This window comes from Lynx canadensis, chromosome A3 (assembly GCF_007474595.2).
Source record: "Lynx canadensis isolate LIC74 chromosome A3, mLynCan4.pri.v2, whole genome shotgun sequence".
NCBI classification, from domain to species: domain Eukaryota; kingdom Metazoa; phylum Chordata; class Mammalia; order Carnivora; family Felidae; genus Lynx; species Lynx canadensis.
The window spans coordinates 90327342-90345570 of record NC_044305.1 but is presented as its reverse complement, the minus strand read 5'-3'; the positions used below and the strand labels follow the sequence as shown (position 1 = coordinate 90345570).

The window sequence follows — 18229 nt, the reverse complement described above, 5'->3', positions numbered from 1 at the left end:
GCGCCCCCATTCAAACCTCTTTTTTTTTTTTTAATTTTTTTTTTCAACATTTATTTATTTTTTGGGACAGAGAGAGACAGAGCATGAACGGGGGAGGGGCAGAGAGAGAGGGAGACACAGAATCGGAAACAGGCTCCAGGCTCTGAGCCATCAGCCCAGAGCCCGACGCGGGGCTCGAACTCACAGACCGCGAGATCGTGACCTGGCTGAAGTCAGACGCTTAACCGACTGCGCCACCCAGGCGCCCCCCCCATTCAAACCTCTTAAATAACCTGCTTTCCTGTTCTCCCTCACCACAGTGCCTATGAAAACACTTTCTCCTAGTCACCTTTTCAGATTTGCGTTGCAATTTACATTAAAGGCTTTTTTGTTTATAGACTATGTAAATATGTTTGTGCAGGAAAAAAAGACTCTTTAAATACTGTCTAAGTCTAGTATTTTCCAAGTTAAACTATGCTTTAGACTTTGGTATCTCAGTCAGGAGCAACCAACCTCTTTTGAATGTGGGTTGTTTTTTTTTTTTTAGTAAAATGAAAATAGAAATATTAAGGCCCATAAATGAAATATGTTTTCTTACAACTTGTATACTTTATTGAAGAGAAAAATGTCACACACTGAAAGAAAGAAAGAAAGTAAGAAAGAAAGAAAGAAAGAAAGAGAAAAGAAGGAAGGAAGAAAGAAAGAGAAAGAAAGGGTACTGGATTTTAGTGACTAAAATGTTCACATGCAGACAGCTAGAAGGCAGTTTTCTAATCTTTCATACCTTAGGGACGGCTGGGTGGCTCAGTCAGTTAAGCAGCCGACTCTTGATTTCAGCTCAGGTCATGATCTCACAGTCATGGTCTCATAGTCTTATGAGATTGAGCCCCGAGTCGGGCTCCGTGCTGAGCGTGGAGTCTTCTTGGGATTCTCTCTCTCTCCCCCTTTGCCGCTGCCCTGCTTGTGTGCACACTGTCTCTCAAAATAAAGAAATAACATTTAATCTTCCATCCCTTATAGTTGCATGATGCCTTAAAGTCTACGGAGTGCTTTCAGGTATCAACATTTTTTTTATATCCAAATGAATGCCAAGCTTAGGTATTACTATCATTCCCACTTTACAGATGGAGAAATTGAGCTTAGAGTGATGAAAGACTAGTCTAAGATCACAAAGTAAGCAACAGGCTGGCCAGAATTAGTTTATCCTGTGCAGTGCAGCATTTATTGAGCTCCTGTAGTATGCCAGACGGGGGGTACCGAGGTGGATAAGGTGCTGAATCTGGTGCTCTCAGGCATACACACACCCTTCACTAACCCAGACCCTCCTTTCCTGCATCTGCAGGATCTCCTCTGGGGTGGGCTGCCCAGAGCAGGGTGCCTTACACGACTCAAAACAGGATGACTAGCAGGGAATACCATCAGCTCCTTGTAACCAGGGTTGTTCCTGTGGCTCCAGAGGTGTGGGGATTAGGGGTGCAGTGCCCATGGGGCAGTCCCCACCATCAGTCCTAGCCTTCTGCCCCCCTTACAAATACATAAGCCTGGGGCGCCTGGGTGGCGCAGTCGGTTAAGTGTCCGACTTCAGCCAGGTCACGATCTCACGGTCCGTGGGTTCGAGCCCCGCGTCGGGCTCTGGGCTGATGGCTCAGAGCCTGGAGCCTGTTTCCGATTCTGTGTCTCCCTCTCTCTCTGCCCCTCCCCCGTTCATGCTCTGTCTCTCTCTGTCCCAAAAATAAATAAATGTTGAAAAAAAAAATTAAAAAAAAAAAAAAAAAAAAACAAATACATAAGCCTAAGAAAAAGAGATTCTAAAATCTCCCGGCCAATGTAATTGCTCTGGAAACATTTTCTTTTCCTAATTCGTCTGCTTACTTTGAAATTAGGTTGGGATCTATTTCAGAGCTAGGGAGGCCCGTAGTTCCTGAGTTTATTACTCACAATGTAGAACATCCACCGTAAATCATTTCATGATGATTTTATTCTTTAGTTGAGTCTTTTTTTAGCCCACCTCAGGCTATATCAGCTTGACTGTCTACCATAGAACTTCCTGGGTAGCCAGCTAGGCTGGGAAAGAGGCATGTCCACTTCAGGCTGAGGGGTCTCTGCTTGAGCTCTGCTCCTGGGATTCACAGATTCCTTTCCTCTCCTTCCACCACCACTCACTACCACCACAGAACAGGAAAGCCTGTGTGGGATGGCTGAGCAGAGACATGTGGGCATTCCATGCAAGCTAATAGTTTTGTACACCTGCAGACAAATATTTCTAAAATACTAATTCAACAATTGTTTAGGAGCCAAAGGCTACAAAGAGAAAGAGAAAGGAAAGACGTGCTGGCTGTGCTCTGTCCCAATCTTGCACATTTCCCTAAGCAAAACCTAAGCCTCGCAATAATGGAAAATACCCTTCTTAGAAGCTACTGTAGTGCCTACCTCTTGTTACCTGCGCATGTGCCTCTGGAGTCCTCATCCTTCACCCCAGCAGCTTATCAGCCAGGCCTCACTTCTCCCTTATTCTGCTTTAGCCTTCTTGCTATTCCTCCAATAGCAGGGATAGCAAGACTCACTCTCACTTGGTTGAAGTCTCTGTTCAACTGTCACCTTCTTAGAGAATACTTACCTGTCCAGCCAAACTAAATATTCACACACACACACACACACACACACACCATACCCTTATCATGCTTTATTTTTTTTCATACCGTCTATCATTATCTGTTGTTTTCTGTTTCAATCATTTGTGTGTTGTTTGTTTATTGTTTGTTTGTTCCCACTAGAATGTAAGCAATGAAAGCAGAGACTTTGTCTCTTTCATTGTTGACAAAATTAGTGCCCAGATCCTAGAAGGCACTAAATAAATAATTATTGGAATGATGGATTAAATAAATGAAAGGATGAATGAATGAATGTCATCACTGCTTTCCCTGAGAACAGTTCTTGGAAATAAATTCTATCCTCATTATAGTTCTAGTGATGTTTTACCTCTCTTGGAGATTGGAGCCCTGGGAAGATAGTCAGCACTTGGTCAGTCCTGCACTCATTGCCCTGCGGAGTCTGCACTGCCATAGCCATCACTGCCCTGTCACCTCCTGTCAAGGAGCTTCTCCTTTCTCCCAGGGTCAAAGGATCGCCTCCACAAATGAGGCACGTGAGTTCGCAAAGACAAGCCAGACTGCCCCCAACATTGTGAACTGTTGGAGATCATCCTCATGTCATTGTTGATTTAAAGACAGTGGTTGGATGGCTCTGCATAGTTGTTCCTGAGCAAACTTTGTCCACTCTGATTACTTACCCTAGTTATTAACATCCTGTACTACCCCTGTATTCAGAAGGTAGACAGCACTGATTGCAAACAGGCCCAGGGAGGTTAAGAAATCACAATTCTGTAGTTGTTTTTTTTTTATGTTTATTTATTTATTTTTGAGAGAAACAGAGTGAGTGGGGTTAGAGCAGAGAGAGAGGGAGAGAGAATCCCAAGCCGGCTCCATACTGTCAGCACAGAGCCCAACATGGGGCTCAAACTTATGAACTGTGAGATCATGACCTGAGCCGAAACCAAGAGTTGAATGCTTAACCAACTGAGCCACCCAGTTACCCCCACAATTCCATAGTTTTTTGCAGTGGTTCTTGACCTTTTTGGGGTCACAGCACTGTTGAGAATCTGATATAAGCTAAGGGCCTATCCCTCCTCCACCCTATTAGAATACACCTATACATGTACAGATGGAATTGTATACAATTTCAGGGGGTTTCCAGAACCACTAATGCCTATCCTGCCCAAGGACAAGCCATATGAGGGCCATTTGAAAAGGAACCATTCTGGCCTATAGGCCTGGGGAGGGTCTACAGGACTGAGCTGGAGCACCATTTTCCTGGGCCTCAACTTTAAATATTCTACATCTGTTTGTGTGTTAAAGTGTTACATTCTCCCACCTTAAACACATTTCCATTGTGGAACCCTGTTTTAGGGTTGAATTCTGAGAAGAACTGCTTTAGGCATTACCTAAATTCTCATTATTCTCAATGATTTGGCCTTCTTAGTTTTTCATATTATTGTGGCCTTTCCAGAAAAGCTTTCAAAGAGCTCAGTAAAGGGTATCACTACATGTGGCCACAGGAGGGCAGGGCAAGTCCAAACACTGACTGTGAATGCTGCCTGCAGCTGGCTGCAATGCACCAGTCCTTCCTCCCTTGTCCTAACCACCCGAACACCCAGAGCCACACTTACTCCTGTAACCTTCCTATTTCATACCGTCAGTGGTACCTGTCTCATTCAGTGCCCAGTGCCCTGCTCGCCAGTCAAGGTGGGAGCTGCTCTTCAACATCTGAGAAGTGAGAAGTCTCTTCCCCATCCCCCAGGTTTAGCACATTTCATTGTTTGTGAGAAACAGAGTTCTGCATGTCGGTGTTCTTACCTATGTTAGTGGTGGGGAGAAAATGCCATTTCTTGGACCTGTGCATGCCATTCACACATAATCATCTCACTTCTTCTGCCTCACTATAACTATGAAATGGGTTGTACTTTGTCCAAAGTCACATAGCTAACAACTTTTTTTTTCAATGTTTATTTATTTTTTTGAGAGACAGACCATGAGCAGGGAAGGGTCAGAGAGAGAGAGTGACACAGAATCTGAAGCAGGCTCCAGGCTATGAGCTGCCAGCACAGAACCCAGTGCAGGGCTTGAACTCACAAGCCACGAGATCATGACCTGAGCCAAAGTCACCGCTTAACCAACTGAGCCACCCAGGTGCCCCCATAGCTAACAACTTTTAAGTCGCAATTCAAACCCTGCTCTTAACATTACATCCCACCACTTTTCATAAACTCACGGAAAGAGAAGAAAACCCTTCAGAAGAAACAAATTAGCAAATGTAATTAGTATTGCCCAAATGGAGCCCGCAGATACCCAAGAGGTGCTGATTAAACCCAAATAAGGGAGAATATAATTAAGGATAACTTCCGGGACAGAGTCAGTTCCCAGTTGAGTTCTGGGGGAGGAGCAAGCCATGGATTGACAGAGTAATAAAAGCACTAAGGAAGGAAGGAAGTCATGTGGTAAGGAGACTAATTTAGTTGAAGCAGAAGAGTTACAGGAAAAAGTAATGAGAGCTGAGGAAGGGGAGCAATTGTTTAACACAGCAGGCATTTGCTAAGCTTCAGCTGTAAGCTAACTACTGTGCTAGGGGTTAGGGAAATGGGCACATAGGATCTCAACAGGTAGGGATGGGGAGGAACCATATGAGCCATCACAGAAGAAGGGAAGGGTGAGGTATGTGAGGAATAATAAGTAGAAGCAAATGGTTTGGGGTAAGTGAGGAGCATCAAGAAAATGACCAAGGAAGGCAGTATGTGCTCTTTAGCAAAGGAGGGAACTGATGAAACCATGTTTTAGAAAAATTAACTGGTAGTAGTACCTAAGAAGTACTTGAAGGGAAGGAATGGAGTTCATAGGACAATTAAGAGGCTACTACTATGATCCAGATGTAAGGAAAGGAATGCCTGAACCAGCGACAGAGAAAATGGAAAAGAAGTTCCCCTCTAGTGTGTTCTGGTTTCCACATTAGTCTTTAGCTTGGACAGTGTGACTGGCCCTGACAAGCTGCTGGCTCCTTTCTAAGCCTGCAAAACTGTGGGCTTAAATATGAAGCTTACATGAGGATTTTTTCAAAGGAAGAAGGTCCGCTCTGCGGCTCTCCCAAGAACCTGTAGTTAAGAAGTTGGAAAAAACTTCAGTAACACTGATGGGGTGTCTGCAGGGAAGGCTGGCATTTTCCTTCATAAAGGTACCATGTTTCAGGCTTCATTCTTCAGCTTTACAAGATCAGAAAGTTGATTTTGTCAGTATCCTCTCAGAGATAGACTTACCTTACCAAGCTCAAGACCAAAGTATAAGCCAGAATATTTTAGACAGAGAACCATAACCACCATAACACCAAGAACAGCAGAGACTTGACAAACACTTCCTTCCACTGGGACAGGTCACTGAGCCAGCATGCCCTCTCCTCCTAGCCATACTTGGATGAGTGCTGCCTGTGCATGCCCCTCTTGCTCTCCTTCTCTGTGCTCCATTTCTGGCCAACCCTCTCCCCTTCTAATAGACACATTCGTTCTTTGGATAAGCCAGTCCCATCCATAGGCTATAGCCAAATCTTGCTCTGGTCAGTAAGCCATTCTCTTTTCCTAAGGTAACTGTTTTTCACTGACCCCACCACTCTGTGTTGATACTATAGTTTAACAATTGAGAAAACTCCTCTATTTTTCTATTTCCAGATGTTTGATGGGAGATAACTTTGCTGTGGTTTCCTTATACTGCCATGGTAGGAGTTTCTAATCTTCTGCCTTTTCCCTGAGGAAAAGAAAAGAAACACATTTTTTTTTCTGCAAAATTCCACTGTTTGAACTTGAAACCATATTTTCCTCTCCACTCTCTGAGATCCTTTGCTCAATTCCATTTCTTTAGTTCTGTATGTGCCTTCTTATGCTTCAATAATGATTTTGCCTCACTGAAGTTCTGGATTCAGTTCTTTGCATACTTGTTACTCAAATTGAAGTCCAGGCCTCAAGCTCAGAAAAATCAAATTACTTCTTGTGTTGCCTGTGACAAAATAAAATTCACATTGTTTTTTTTTTTTTTTAGTTTTTAATGTTTATTTATATTTTAGAGAGAGAGAGACAGAGAGTGTGTGTAAGTGGTGGAGTAGCAGAGAGAGAGGGAGACACAGAATCTGAAGCAGGCTCTGGGCTCTGAGCTGTCAGCACAGAGCCCGACGTGGGGCTCAAACTCACAAACTGTGAGATCATGACTTGAGCTGAAGTCGGATGCTTAACCAACTGAGCCACCCAGGCGCCCCTATAAAATTCACATTATTAAAAAGATAGTTTCCCTTTACTCACGAGGAATATTTCTTAGGCAGTGACTTCATATTTATCACTGTAGTACCTAAACCGTTATGTGACAGATGACAGTGTGAAGAGGAATGGTCAAGAATAATGTAGTTTTTTTATGTTTTCACTCTTATGTGGATCCTGAGAAACTTAACAGGAACCCATGGATGAGAGGAAGGAAAAAAAAAAAAAAAGAGAGAGAGGTTAGAGTGGGAGAGAGCCAAAACATAAGAGACTCTTAAAAAATGAGAATAAACTGAGGGCTGATGGGGGGTGGGAGGGAGGGGAGGGTGGGTGATGGGTATTGAAGAGGGCATCTTTTGGGATGAGCACTGGGTGTTGTATGGAAACCAATTTGACAATAAATTTCATATATTTTAAAAAAATAATGTAGTTTTATAAATTCCTTAAAGGAAAAGAGTATCATAATATTTGTACTCAGCACAATATTTCATCTTCTACGTAGTACATAACAAAAATTACTGCTTGATGGAATGAATGAAATACTTAGCCAGTGAATCCTCAGAACTGTTATGGAAGATGGCAGAGTTTTAATCATGCTAGTCAAAGAGAAATGCATTTGGAATCCCTTTTCAGCCACAGCATAAGTCGTTAAGTATGACATGAAGTCATCTGAGTCTCCCCACACCTCCCCATGTGGTACCAACACGCTGGACTGAAGCCCTTTGTTCCCTGCGGAGTCTGCCACCTCTGCCTCGTCCTCAGGAATGTGTTCTAGAAATAAACCAGCCTTCTCCCTGGGGTCTATGAGTCATACACAGAAGTTAATTCATCAATTTTCTTAGGCTCTTTGTAAAAGTATTTCAGAGAGTCCCTCATGGTGAGGCGAAAAAAATCAGGTTTCTTTTCAGTTTCTTTCCAGCTCTTGCCTCATTTCCTCTCTCTGTGCTTCCTCTACCACCTTATATTTGGCTTTTACTGACAACCTTTACCTGCAGACCCAGACCCCAGTTCCTGAGCTAGTGTTGCCTGAAGCAGGAAGTAGACCAGCAAAGCCTCACCACCCCACATCCCTAGCTCCTTTCACTCAGATTTGAAATCAAATCATACTCTACCAGACCATTCCTGTCTTCCTGGCCGCTAGTCACACTTGTGAGTTACAGCGTGCCAATGACAGACTTGTATAATCGTGTCAGAGGGGAAGCCCGGGAGTACATCATTTTTTTTCCTTTACTTTTTTTAAAAATTTGCTTTTTATAGAAGAAGCAATAACTGAATACATTTTTACTGTGAAACAAGAGCTGAAGAAGCTGGAGTCCCCTGGGGTTTTTTTTTTAATTTTTTTAATGTTTATCTATTTTTGAGAGAGAGAGAGGCAGAACACAGGTGGGGGAGGCGCGGGGTTGGGGGGAGACACAGAATCCAAAGCGGGCTCCAGGTTCAGAGCTGTCAGCACAGAGCCCAACGCAGGGCTTGAACTCACAGACTGTGAGATCATGGCCTGAGCTGAAGTTGGATGCTTAATTGACTGAGCCACCCAGGTGCCCTCTGAAGTTCCCCCCTTGTTAACTGAGTATTTAACTTGCATTGCTGATTATCTTTTTGGCTGTTTTTGTATTCCAGAATGTTTTCTAAATACAATGAAATTCAAACAGTATAGAAGTTTGAATGATACAAAGGAAATGTATTTCAGAACTCTGCCCTGTTTCCACTCCTGTTCACCATTAACAATTTGATGGTAGCCTTCCAGACCTTTGTAAAAGGCATTTACATTCATACGTATGTACTTAATCCAATGATTTTATTTTTATATCAGTGGGTTCATACTACACATCTGTTCTACAACTTTCTTTATTCGCTTACTGTCTCTTAGCTTTCCATGTCAGTACATTTAACTTTATTTTGCTTGTTAACGGCTGTATAATACTCCAAAGGTTGAGTGTGCCATAAGTTATTTAAACATTCCCCTATTGATGGGTATTTGAATTGCTTCCTGTTTAAAGGCTTTCATTAATTGTTATTACAACAACGCTGACTGAACATCTTTGCATATGTGTCTGTGTATAGTAAGAATGGCTCTAAGCTAGATATCCAAAGGTAGAATTGGCGTGTTAAAAGATGGGTACATTTAAAATTTTGCATTTTTCAAGCTTTACAATTAAAGAATTAAATACTTTACCCATTAATCCCCTTTCTTCTGCAGAGAGTTCTGTTCTGGGAACTGACATTGACCTTCAGACCATAGACAATGATGTTGTCAGCATGGAGATTTTCTTCAAAGCCTGGCTACATAACAGTGGAACAGACCAAGAACATATCCATCTTCTTCTTCCTTCACGGTGTTTCAGCAACATTTCCAGATCCGGAGATGATTCAAGTACACAGCCCCAAAAGACATATTATATAGGCTATAATTATCTTAGTCTCAGATTAAGACTAGATTTGTGAGTCATCAGAATACGAGTAGTTGAGGTTTAGGGCTGTTCAGTGTAAGCACAAAGAATAAGAAAAGAACTTCTAAAAAGTGACCACAGTTAGAAAACTGAACCTAATTAAGCCTAGATAGCAAGGGCCAGTTATTTAGGAGCAAAGAATTAGACACCTCAATAATAGGGCAGCACCTAAACTATACAAAAGCACAATGAATCATATATTTTTCTCAGGTTTTTCATTTTGAATTGTGGTAGATATTACTGACATAATAATTTGAGGCATGCTGGTACCTCAACAATATCAACAAGGCCTATGAGAAGGTAGAGAACCAAGTTTTTCTTCTTTTTTTTTTTAAGTTTATTTATTTATTTTGAGAGAGTGCATGTGCGTGAGTTGGGGAGGGGCAGAGAGAGAGGGGGAGAGAGAGAGAATCCCAAACAGGCTCTGCCCTGTCAGCACAAAGCCTGACTCAGGCCTGATCCCACGAACCATGACATCATGACCTGAGCCAACCAAAATCAAGATTCCAGTGCTTAACCAACTGAGCCACCCAGGCGCCCCGGTAAAAAACCAAGATTAAGCCAAAATTAAATAGAGGTGTGCTAGATAAAGACACCTAATTGAGGTAAACTAAAGCAACTACAGAGGCAGGCCCCACAGAGGACAGCTAGTAGCCCAACTAGTAGAGGTGGCAGTTCTTTGAGAAAAATGGGTACAGCCTCCCACCCACAAAGGGGAAGACACATAGTGGTCCTTTCTTTCTGAGGATAGCCATCAGATCTTTACCCTCCCACCCCCATTTCATCCCAGAGCCTAGAATGCCTTTGATGACTTACCTTGATATCAGTCTGTCTTTCCTTGGTGTATAAATCTTCTTCCCTGGACATCCTTTCCACCCCTTATGTCCAAAGCTGGTGGTGCCAATTCCTCCCTGTCCCATCTTCTGGAATCCACTTTGTATATATTTTTCCCCAAACACTATATTACCTCCTCTCCTCCTGCATTATCCCATTTCATCTTCACCAACCACCACAAAGCAGGTACTATTACCATATGTCATTGAATCTAAGATGCTATCAACTATGAGATACACCATTACTTTATGTACCACTAAGAAAGAAAAACTGTCAATTAAACATGACATAAATGCTTTCTTGTCACTTAGAAATATTATTTTATCCTTACTGTGAAGTTAGGGTAGTAAATATTAAGAGTACGTACCTGGCCAATGGCACCTGTAAGAAACACATAACCTACACACTGGTATTTTTAAAAAGTCCCTCATGTGATTCTTACTGAGAATTACTGGAACTGTAGTCTCAGCAGTTCAGAAGCTTGGAAGACTGTCAGCCCAGAGAACATTCATCAAACCCAGGTCTGTCTGCTTGTAGAACCAGGACCCTCACCTACTACACAACCCACCGCATGCTGGGCAGTTCTGAACAAAGATGCTGCCTCATGCTGGCACTTCTTTCATTAGGCGAGCTGGGGCCCTCCAAGGCCAGGAACTCCTGCATCCAGCCTTTCTTCAACTGTTGCACAGCACTTGCCCATGGTATTGTTGAGAGTTTCTCTACCTTTCCCCTCCCTCTTTCCATGGCTTTTGACACCTGGGTCAAAGCCAGAGTGTTTATCTCCATCTGCAGTCATTTTTTGGAAATGTGCAGGTCTTCAGGGTGCATGGCGGAACTTAGATCCAGACTCCATAGCTCTTCTGCTGGAGAGGCCCAGCCTGGAACCCAGATGCCCAGGCACAATTGGAATGAGGTCTGGGAAAAGTAGGCCCCCTCCAGGGTGGGTGTGACCAACCTGAGAGTTTATACAACCACAGTAAAGACCATAGTGTGGTTATCCATTATTTAAAAAACTGGTGCATTACCACACTGGATTTTTGGAAATGTGGCACACCATAAAAATGAAACAAAACAATACACACCCTGAGCTCTTCTCCTCTAGAATCTTCTGAGGACTGTTCCTTAGATGTTCACTTGGACTCCTTACCAGGTTTTTCGTCCACTCTACCTGCTTCTGTAGCTGGCCAGGGCCTCTCACACCTGCTCTCCAGATGCTTCTCTCAGAGGCCTTCTGACAGAGTGCACAGTCAGCTTCACATGAGTGTCTTTTCTCCTTTCATGGGTTTCAGAGTCTGCCACCTCTGCATCTGGGTTCTGGGTGATGAGAAGCACACCTAATTCTAGACTCTAGTCCTGCTAAGACAGCTTTCCCAGCTTTGGAACACTGTTGAGACTACAGTTACAATAATTCTCAGTAAGAATCACATGAGGGACTTTTTGAAAATACGGGCATCTGGGTTCCATCTCCAAAGATCTCAATTTCACTAGTGTGAGGTAGGGCCCAGACATCAGTATCTTTTAAAAGTTCCTTAATAAAAAGGTGATTCTTATCACAACCGGAGTTGAGAATCTTAGCCAGATGAACACAGCTCTCCAGTCCTAAAGCCCAAAGACCTAACAATGGAGAAGTCAGGCACAGAGGAAATGAGGGGAGTCGTAGGCCAAGTCCCTCCTGCTGACTTCCTGGGCTCTGAGACATACCAGGCCAAGACCGTCTTACCCAGAATTAATGTCTACATCTGACTGCTGGGCCCAGGAGGGCCAGCTGAATCTGACATCTATTCTGCCATCGTATTTCTTTTTCTGCATTATTTATACTTTCATTTTTACCTCATGTTTGTTAACAGTATTCAAACCTGGTATACATTTCATTGAAAAACTGTAATATCAAGGATTCGAGCCTAGTGCAACAGAACATGTACACTGTGGCATGTGAATGTACCTGCCAGAGCAGAACCTTACTACAGAAGAGCATAATACCTTGATGAATAATTTATACCTAGATGAAGCCCCCTCAGAACTGTTGTCTGTTGCCACAGTGATGCTCTAAAAGGTTCTATGCTTGGGTTTCTTTGGGGAATTAAAAAATAAACTATTTCAGGGACTTATTCCTCCCCCTTCCCTGAATGTCCCTAGAAAGGCCCACAGAGAAATAGCAGCTGTCAGCTGACTCTCTGACTTCTGCTTTCCTGCTCTTCCTTCATCTGACCTATGGTCTTGCCAAAGCTTAGCCACAGGGAAGCAGCAGAGGCAAGATTTCCATCTGTGATTGCAGAGGGTGTCTGCATATCGTAGTATTAGCTGCCTCCTCCACAGAGGGCACATGCTCCTCTCAGACTGGATCACAAGCCAGGTCTCTCACTATGAGGCAACTGCTCAGCCAACCCAGAAGTAAAATAAGCAAAAATCATATCAGACCCAGAAAATAAGTTAACTATTGTATTGAGCAACACTGCAGGTCCAAACCTGCTCTGCCTTTCCAAACCAGTCATACTTTCCCCTTTCCACTCCCCTGCCTCCTCCCAAGCTTTGCTTGCCTGGTGGATGTGGAATGGGTAGCAGATGTTGTCTCTTAATCACATACCCTGAGGTAGCTTGTGACAAACAATCCCTCCCCCGATGCCATTTTTATTGTAGTGTGCCTGAAATGTGATCTCCAAGAGCGACTTCTCAGCCCGTCCCTGCTCCCTGGCACAGCTGATGGCTCCTTGAGAATGGATGACCCCAAAGGAGACTTCAGCACACTTTACCAGATGGCCTCCCAGTCATCGGCCTCTTGTTACAAGCTCCGGGTGATCAAGTATGGGACAAGGGAACTTCCCCAATCCATGCAAATGCTTATTTATTCTCACTGGTTCCAACTAGGAAGTCCAGAGATAGAGGGCATCTCCAAGTGTCCCACAGGTGGGAGTCAGTTCCAAAGCAGCAAGTACAGGTATGAGAGTGAAAGAGCAAGGTCAGGTTTCTCAGTATGTGGAGACAAATGGACAGATGGTGGAAGATGTGCCTCAGTAGGACATTGTAAAGGCTGGATGAGGATTGGAAATCCAGAAAGTCTCTGAACGTGGAGAAAAACAAGATCAGCAGTGTTTACCCACTTAGCAACTGTTTGTTGAATACCTTACTGTGTTTAGGCATCAGGACAGAGATCTGACCTCCAAGGAACAAAGGGTAGATAGGATCAACCCCTGCCTTGCCACTTCTCCAAGTACTAGAATTCCTCCCAGGGGAGCCAGTTCTCAGGGAGAATTAACAATGATGGCAAAGACCACTTTTTCTGCTTCCTGGTTCCTATCACAATGCCTGTGCACAAGTATCTGAGCAAGCTTATCCATGGGTTTGTGACCATAGATGCTGCTGGGGAACTTTCTTAAATTTATTCTCTTCTTAAATGCATCCTCTGTCAGTACCTTGCTACAAGAAAGCCAGAACTGGGATACAGATGGTTAGCATACTGTTGAGTTACAGGGTTATTGTAGCAGGGGTGTTCTGGGAGTGACCCCAGAGAAGTCACTTGGAATGGAATGAGCTCAGGAGAAGTAATATCCGTCAGTCTACAGCCCTCATGATGGTTGCTTCACTCATTGATTAACAGGCTTTGAGATTCTACTATGTGCCAGATACCTTGCTAGGTGCTGGCCATGCTAAGGTGAATAATTCACAGGCCCTAACCCAAAGGATTTCACAACAGAGTCTTAGACATAAGCTGAGTTTAAGCTGATCTGGGGTCAAGGTTCTAGATATTGCTGAGGAGACTTTCACTGCCATTGTCTCTTGCCAGGGCTCTAAATTCCAGTGGGATCTGCGAGTCATTGACATATGGACTGCCCTTCATCCTCAGACCCACAAGCTGTTGGCAGCTGGACTGGGATGAGCTAGAGACAAATCAGCAGCATTTCCATGCTTTGTGTCACAGCCTGCTGGTGAGTATCCATATCCCCAGGTGAGGAAGAAAAAGAGTTAAAGCACCAGCCATAGAAAAGTAGCTAACTTAATCCTGACCTGATCCCAAACCTGTCCCAGTTCTCAAGAGGACAGGAAAAAACTAGAAATACTCTGAAATGTGGATTAAATAGGACTTGCCTTTTTTGTTTCATGATCTAGAGAATACTTCCTGAACTCAGTTACATGACACTAAACTCAAAAATCCCTAATTTTGTACATTTAAATGGAAACAGGGCATTTTCCATATAATTAACTATGGTTTTTTTGTTTGTTTTTTTAAATTTTTTTTTAACGTTTATTTATCTTTGAGACAGAGAGAGACAGAGCATGAACGGGGGGAGGGTCAGAGAGAGGGAGACACAGAATCTGAAACAGGCTCCAGGCTCTGAGCTGTCAGCACAGAGCCCGACGTGGGGCTCGAACTCAGCGGACCACGAAATCATGACCTGAGCCGAAGTCGGCCGCTTAACCGAATGAGCCACCCAGGCGCCCCTAATTAACTATGTTTTAACACTATTCTCTTTCTAACACCAGTCGGGAAATTATGGTTTATTTAAATGAATAACCCCTAGGCTGTGCCAGACATTTTGCTAAACTCTAGATACTCAATCGTAACATGATAGGCATTATCCATGGCCTCAAGAAACTTACTCTATAATAAAAGAGATAGAATTTTATATATAATTATAATTTAGAAGTTAGGGGCACCTAGGTGGCTCAGTCAAATAAGCATCCAATTATTGATTTCTGCTCAGGTCATGATCTCATACTTCATGAGATCAAGGCCTGCATGGGGATATGCGCTGACACACAGAGCCTGCTTGGGACTCTCTCACTTTCCCCTGCCCCTTCCCTGTTCGTGCTCTCTCTCTTTCTCTCTCAAAATAAATAAACATTTAAAAAATAATTTAGAAGAGCTTTATATAAGTTACATACATATAAAAGTGTAATTACAGTAAAACCTTGGATTGCGAGTAACTTGTTCTGCGGGTATTCCACAAGATGAGCAAACATTTCTAATAAATTTTAACTTGATAAACAAGTGATGTTTTGCAGTATGAGTAGTATGTGATGCCAAATGTCACATGATCGCAACTAAGACAATGGTTCTTGAAGTTCACTTTGATATACAAGTGCTTTGGATTAGAAGCATGTTTCCAGAATGAATTATGCTTGCAAAACAAGTTTTTACTGTGTATATATGTATAAATACTTAATTGTGAGAAGTTTGTGAAGCAAAAGAAGAGGCTGCTGCAAGAAAGCCTCTCTGTGAAAGTGACATTTAAACTGAGACCTGGCAGTTTATGGGGTGGGAATTAGACAGGTGAAGGGCAGCAAGAAGAACATGCTTGGGAAAGGCATGTGCAAAGACCCAAAGGCTGAAGAGAGCTGAGAGAAGAATCAAGAATGGAAAGACTACTGTGACTGAAACAAAGAAAGCAAGGGAGAGAGAGCCAAAAGGCGGGGCTGGAGAAGTGAGCAGCGGTCAAATCATGCAAAGTTTTGTAGGTCAAATTATAAGGACCTTGGACTTTAAGTACAGAAAGAAATCATAAGAAATTATTTGAGGGTTTTTTTTTATTTTTTTTTCAACATTTATTTATTTTTGGGACAGAGAGAGACAGAGCATGAACGGGAGAGGGGCAGAGAGAGAGGGAGACACAGAATCGGAAACAGGCTCCAGGCTCTGAGCCATCAGCCCAGAGCCCGACGCGGGGCTCGAACTCACGGACCGCGAGATCGTGACCTGGCTGAAGTCGGACGCTTAACCGACTGCGCCACCCAGGCGCCCCATAAATTATTTGAGTTTTGAAAAAGATTACTTGCCAAACATTGGAAATGAACTGGCAGAAGCGAGAATGGGAACAAGAAAATGAGGTGGGAAGGCACTGCTGTAGTCTAGGCTTAGACTAGAATGTTGGAAGCAAGATGGGAAAAGTAAACCAATTAAAGAAATATTTTAGGGACAGAGTCAGAACTTAGGGAAGGATTGGATGTAGGGAGTGAGGAAGAGGAAGGTATCACATAACTGCTTGGTTTCTGACTTGAATAACTAAGTGGATGCCCGATCCCTGAAATGGAAAAAAATAAAATAAAAGAGCACACACATGAAACACTTAGAAAGCAAAATAAAACAACTGCAAATATAATCGAGGACAAGCCTAACTATGAGTGGAAATAGAGCAATGGTTTGACCTAGTAGCGTATGGGTGATCAGGCCAGCACAGCAATGTGTCTCTTTCACTATCAGAAGCAGGTTTCTTTTTTCCTGTTTCAAAGCCCACACTCCCTTTTAGATCCGCCCACAGAGTTCCTGTTTCCTATCTGAAGAACACCCATCCCCTGTCTTTGCAGAGCAGAAACAACAGATATGTCCTGACTATCAGAGCCCAACAGCTCGGTTGACCATTTTACTCCACCCCATTCCTCAGGATCTCAATGATGCTACATCACTGGGGAGGAATTTCCCTCAAGTGGCTTCCCTACATTCTTACAGTGTGTGATCTTTCAAACAGACATTTGCATTTTAATATACTGCTAGAAGGAGTGTAAATTTTCTGGAAAGTGATAGCTACTTCAAAACTTTAATTCTATTGCTGAGAGTGTATGTAGCACAGGAAAACAATCAGAAAAGGGAACAAAGATATATATACCAGCATGCTTATCTCAGTGTTATTTACAATGGTAAAGAATTGGAAACAACCTAGATGTCCTAAAAAGAGGAAAGGTTAAATCGAAACAAGGGAAAGGTTATGGGAACAATAATTCAGCCAAACAATGAAATATTATGTAGCCATTAAAAATGAGAATGGGGAAAAGTATTTTATCCCATCCTGGCTTACCTATATAAATCAGACTCTTCCTGCCTCTGAATTCGGTGTTTGGGCATCTAATATTTATTTATTTATTTATTTATTTATTTATTTATTCAACAAATATTTCTTGAGCACTATATACCAAGTACCATTCTAGGGGCCAAAGAGACCTCTTTATCACTCGTCTATCATGGAAATGCACAAGTATGTGTTGACCCATCACTAACAGATACCCATATTTTGGGGCACCTACTAAGTGCTAGTCACTTAACCAAGTGCTTTGCATACTTTACCTCATTTAATCCTCACAATAATTCTCTGAGATAAGGATTGTTTTCCCTGTTTTTACCCATGTAAAAGACTGAAGTCTAAAGAGATGAAGTTACTTACCAAAACGTGATCACATAGCTACCAAAGTGGCCAAGTCAGAATTTGAAACTAGTTCTTGACTACAAAGCCATGCTTTTAACTTCCTTGCTAAATTCCCTACTCTGGATGTAGCCAGATAAACACAGCATGCAACAGTGAGGCTGACTCTACCCTCAGCTAACACCCCATGCTTCTCAACTTAAATTCACTTAAAGTGACCAGTTACTTGTACTAGCTCCTCACCCATCTTGTGTTACTGTTCTCTCTACCATCTGTTTGTTCCACCCCATCAGATTAAAGAACACTCTCCTTTTCTGGAAAAGACAGAAGCAAAACAGTGTTTGAATGACTCTTCCTTCTTGCTTTTCACATGACATCTCCAAGCAGCAAAAATCCTGAAAGGCAGTGTGTTATAGAGGGGAGAATTCTCCACACGCCTCTTCTGATTCATTCAACAACAAATCTTTTCCCAGGACCTACTATGTGACAAGACCTTACTTAGAACTTGAACCTCTCTGACCCTGTATTTACGAGCTCTCAGCACTTCTCTAACTCCTTGGTTTTCTAGTGTTTCTTAGACCTTTTTCATAGGTTCTTTTAAAATCTGATGTCCTCAGCTCCCCATGTAAGTCTTGCCTTCTGTTTCTCACTGCAACATTTCCCCTCCAGCTAGCTTCTCATTCTGACTTTTGTCTTTCTGTTAATAGCAGTGCCGCCGCTGTCTGCTCACCCAGGCTTGAAACCTCAGTCCCCTCCAGCCTTCTCACCCTTTACACCCACTTCATCACTAAGTCGAATCAATGTTCTTCTCATCAGGTGAGTTGCAACTGTCCTTGCCTTGGTGTTCCCACTGCTTGTTCTCACCAGGACTTCTTCAGTAAACTCCTAACTAGCTTCCCTACCTCCAATCTCTCCCTCTTGTAATTTTCTCTGTATGTTAAACCAGATTAATCTTCTTGAAGCACTCTACTGACTATCACATGTTTTTC

At 42.8% G+C, this 18229-nt stretch overlaps 1 protein-coding gene across 1 annotated transcript in view; it reads left to right on the top strand.

Moving 5' to 3' along the window:
• Positions 1-18229, top strand: part of LOC115510751 (meiosis 1 associated protein) — a 65487-nt gene that overhangs the window by 33438 nt on the left and 13820 nt on the right. Inside the window, 3 exon segments of the mRNA XM_030310950.1 lie at positions 9027-9200; positions 12748-12910; positions 13892-14033. Of these exon segments, the coding sequence (XP_030166810.1) occupies positions 9027-9200; positions 12748-12910; positions 13892-14033 (479 nt within the window).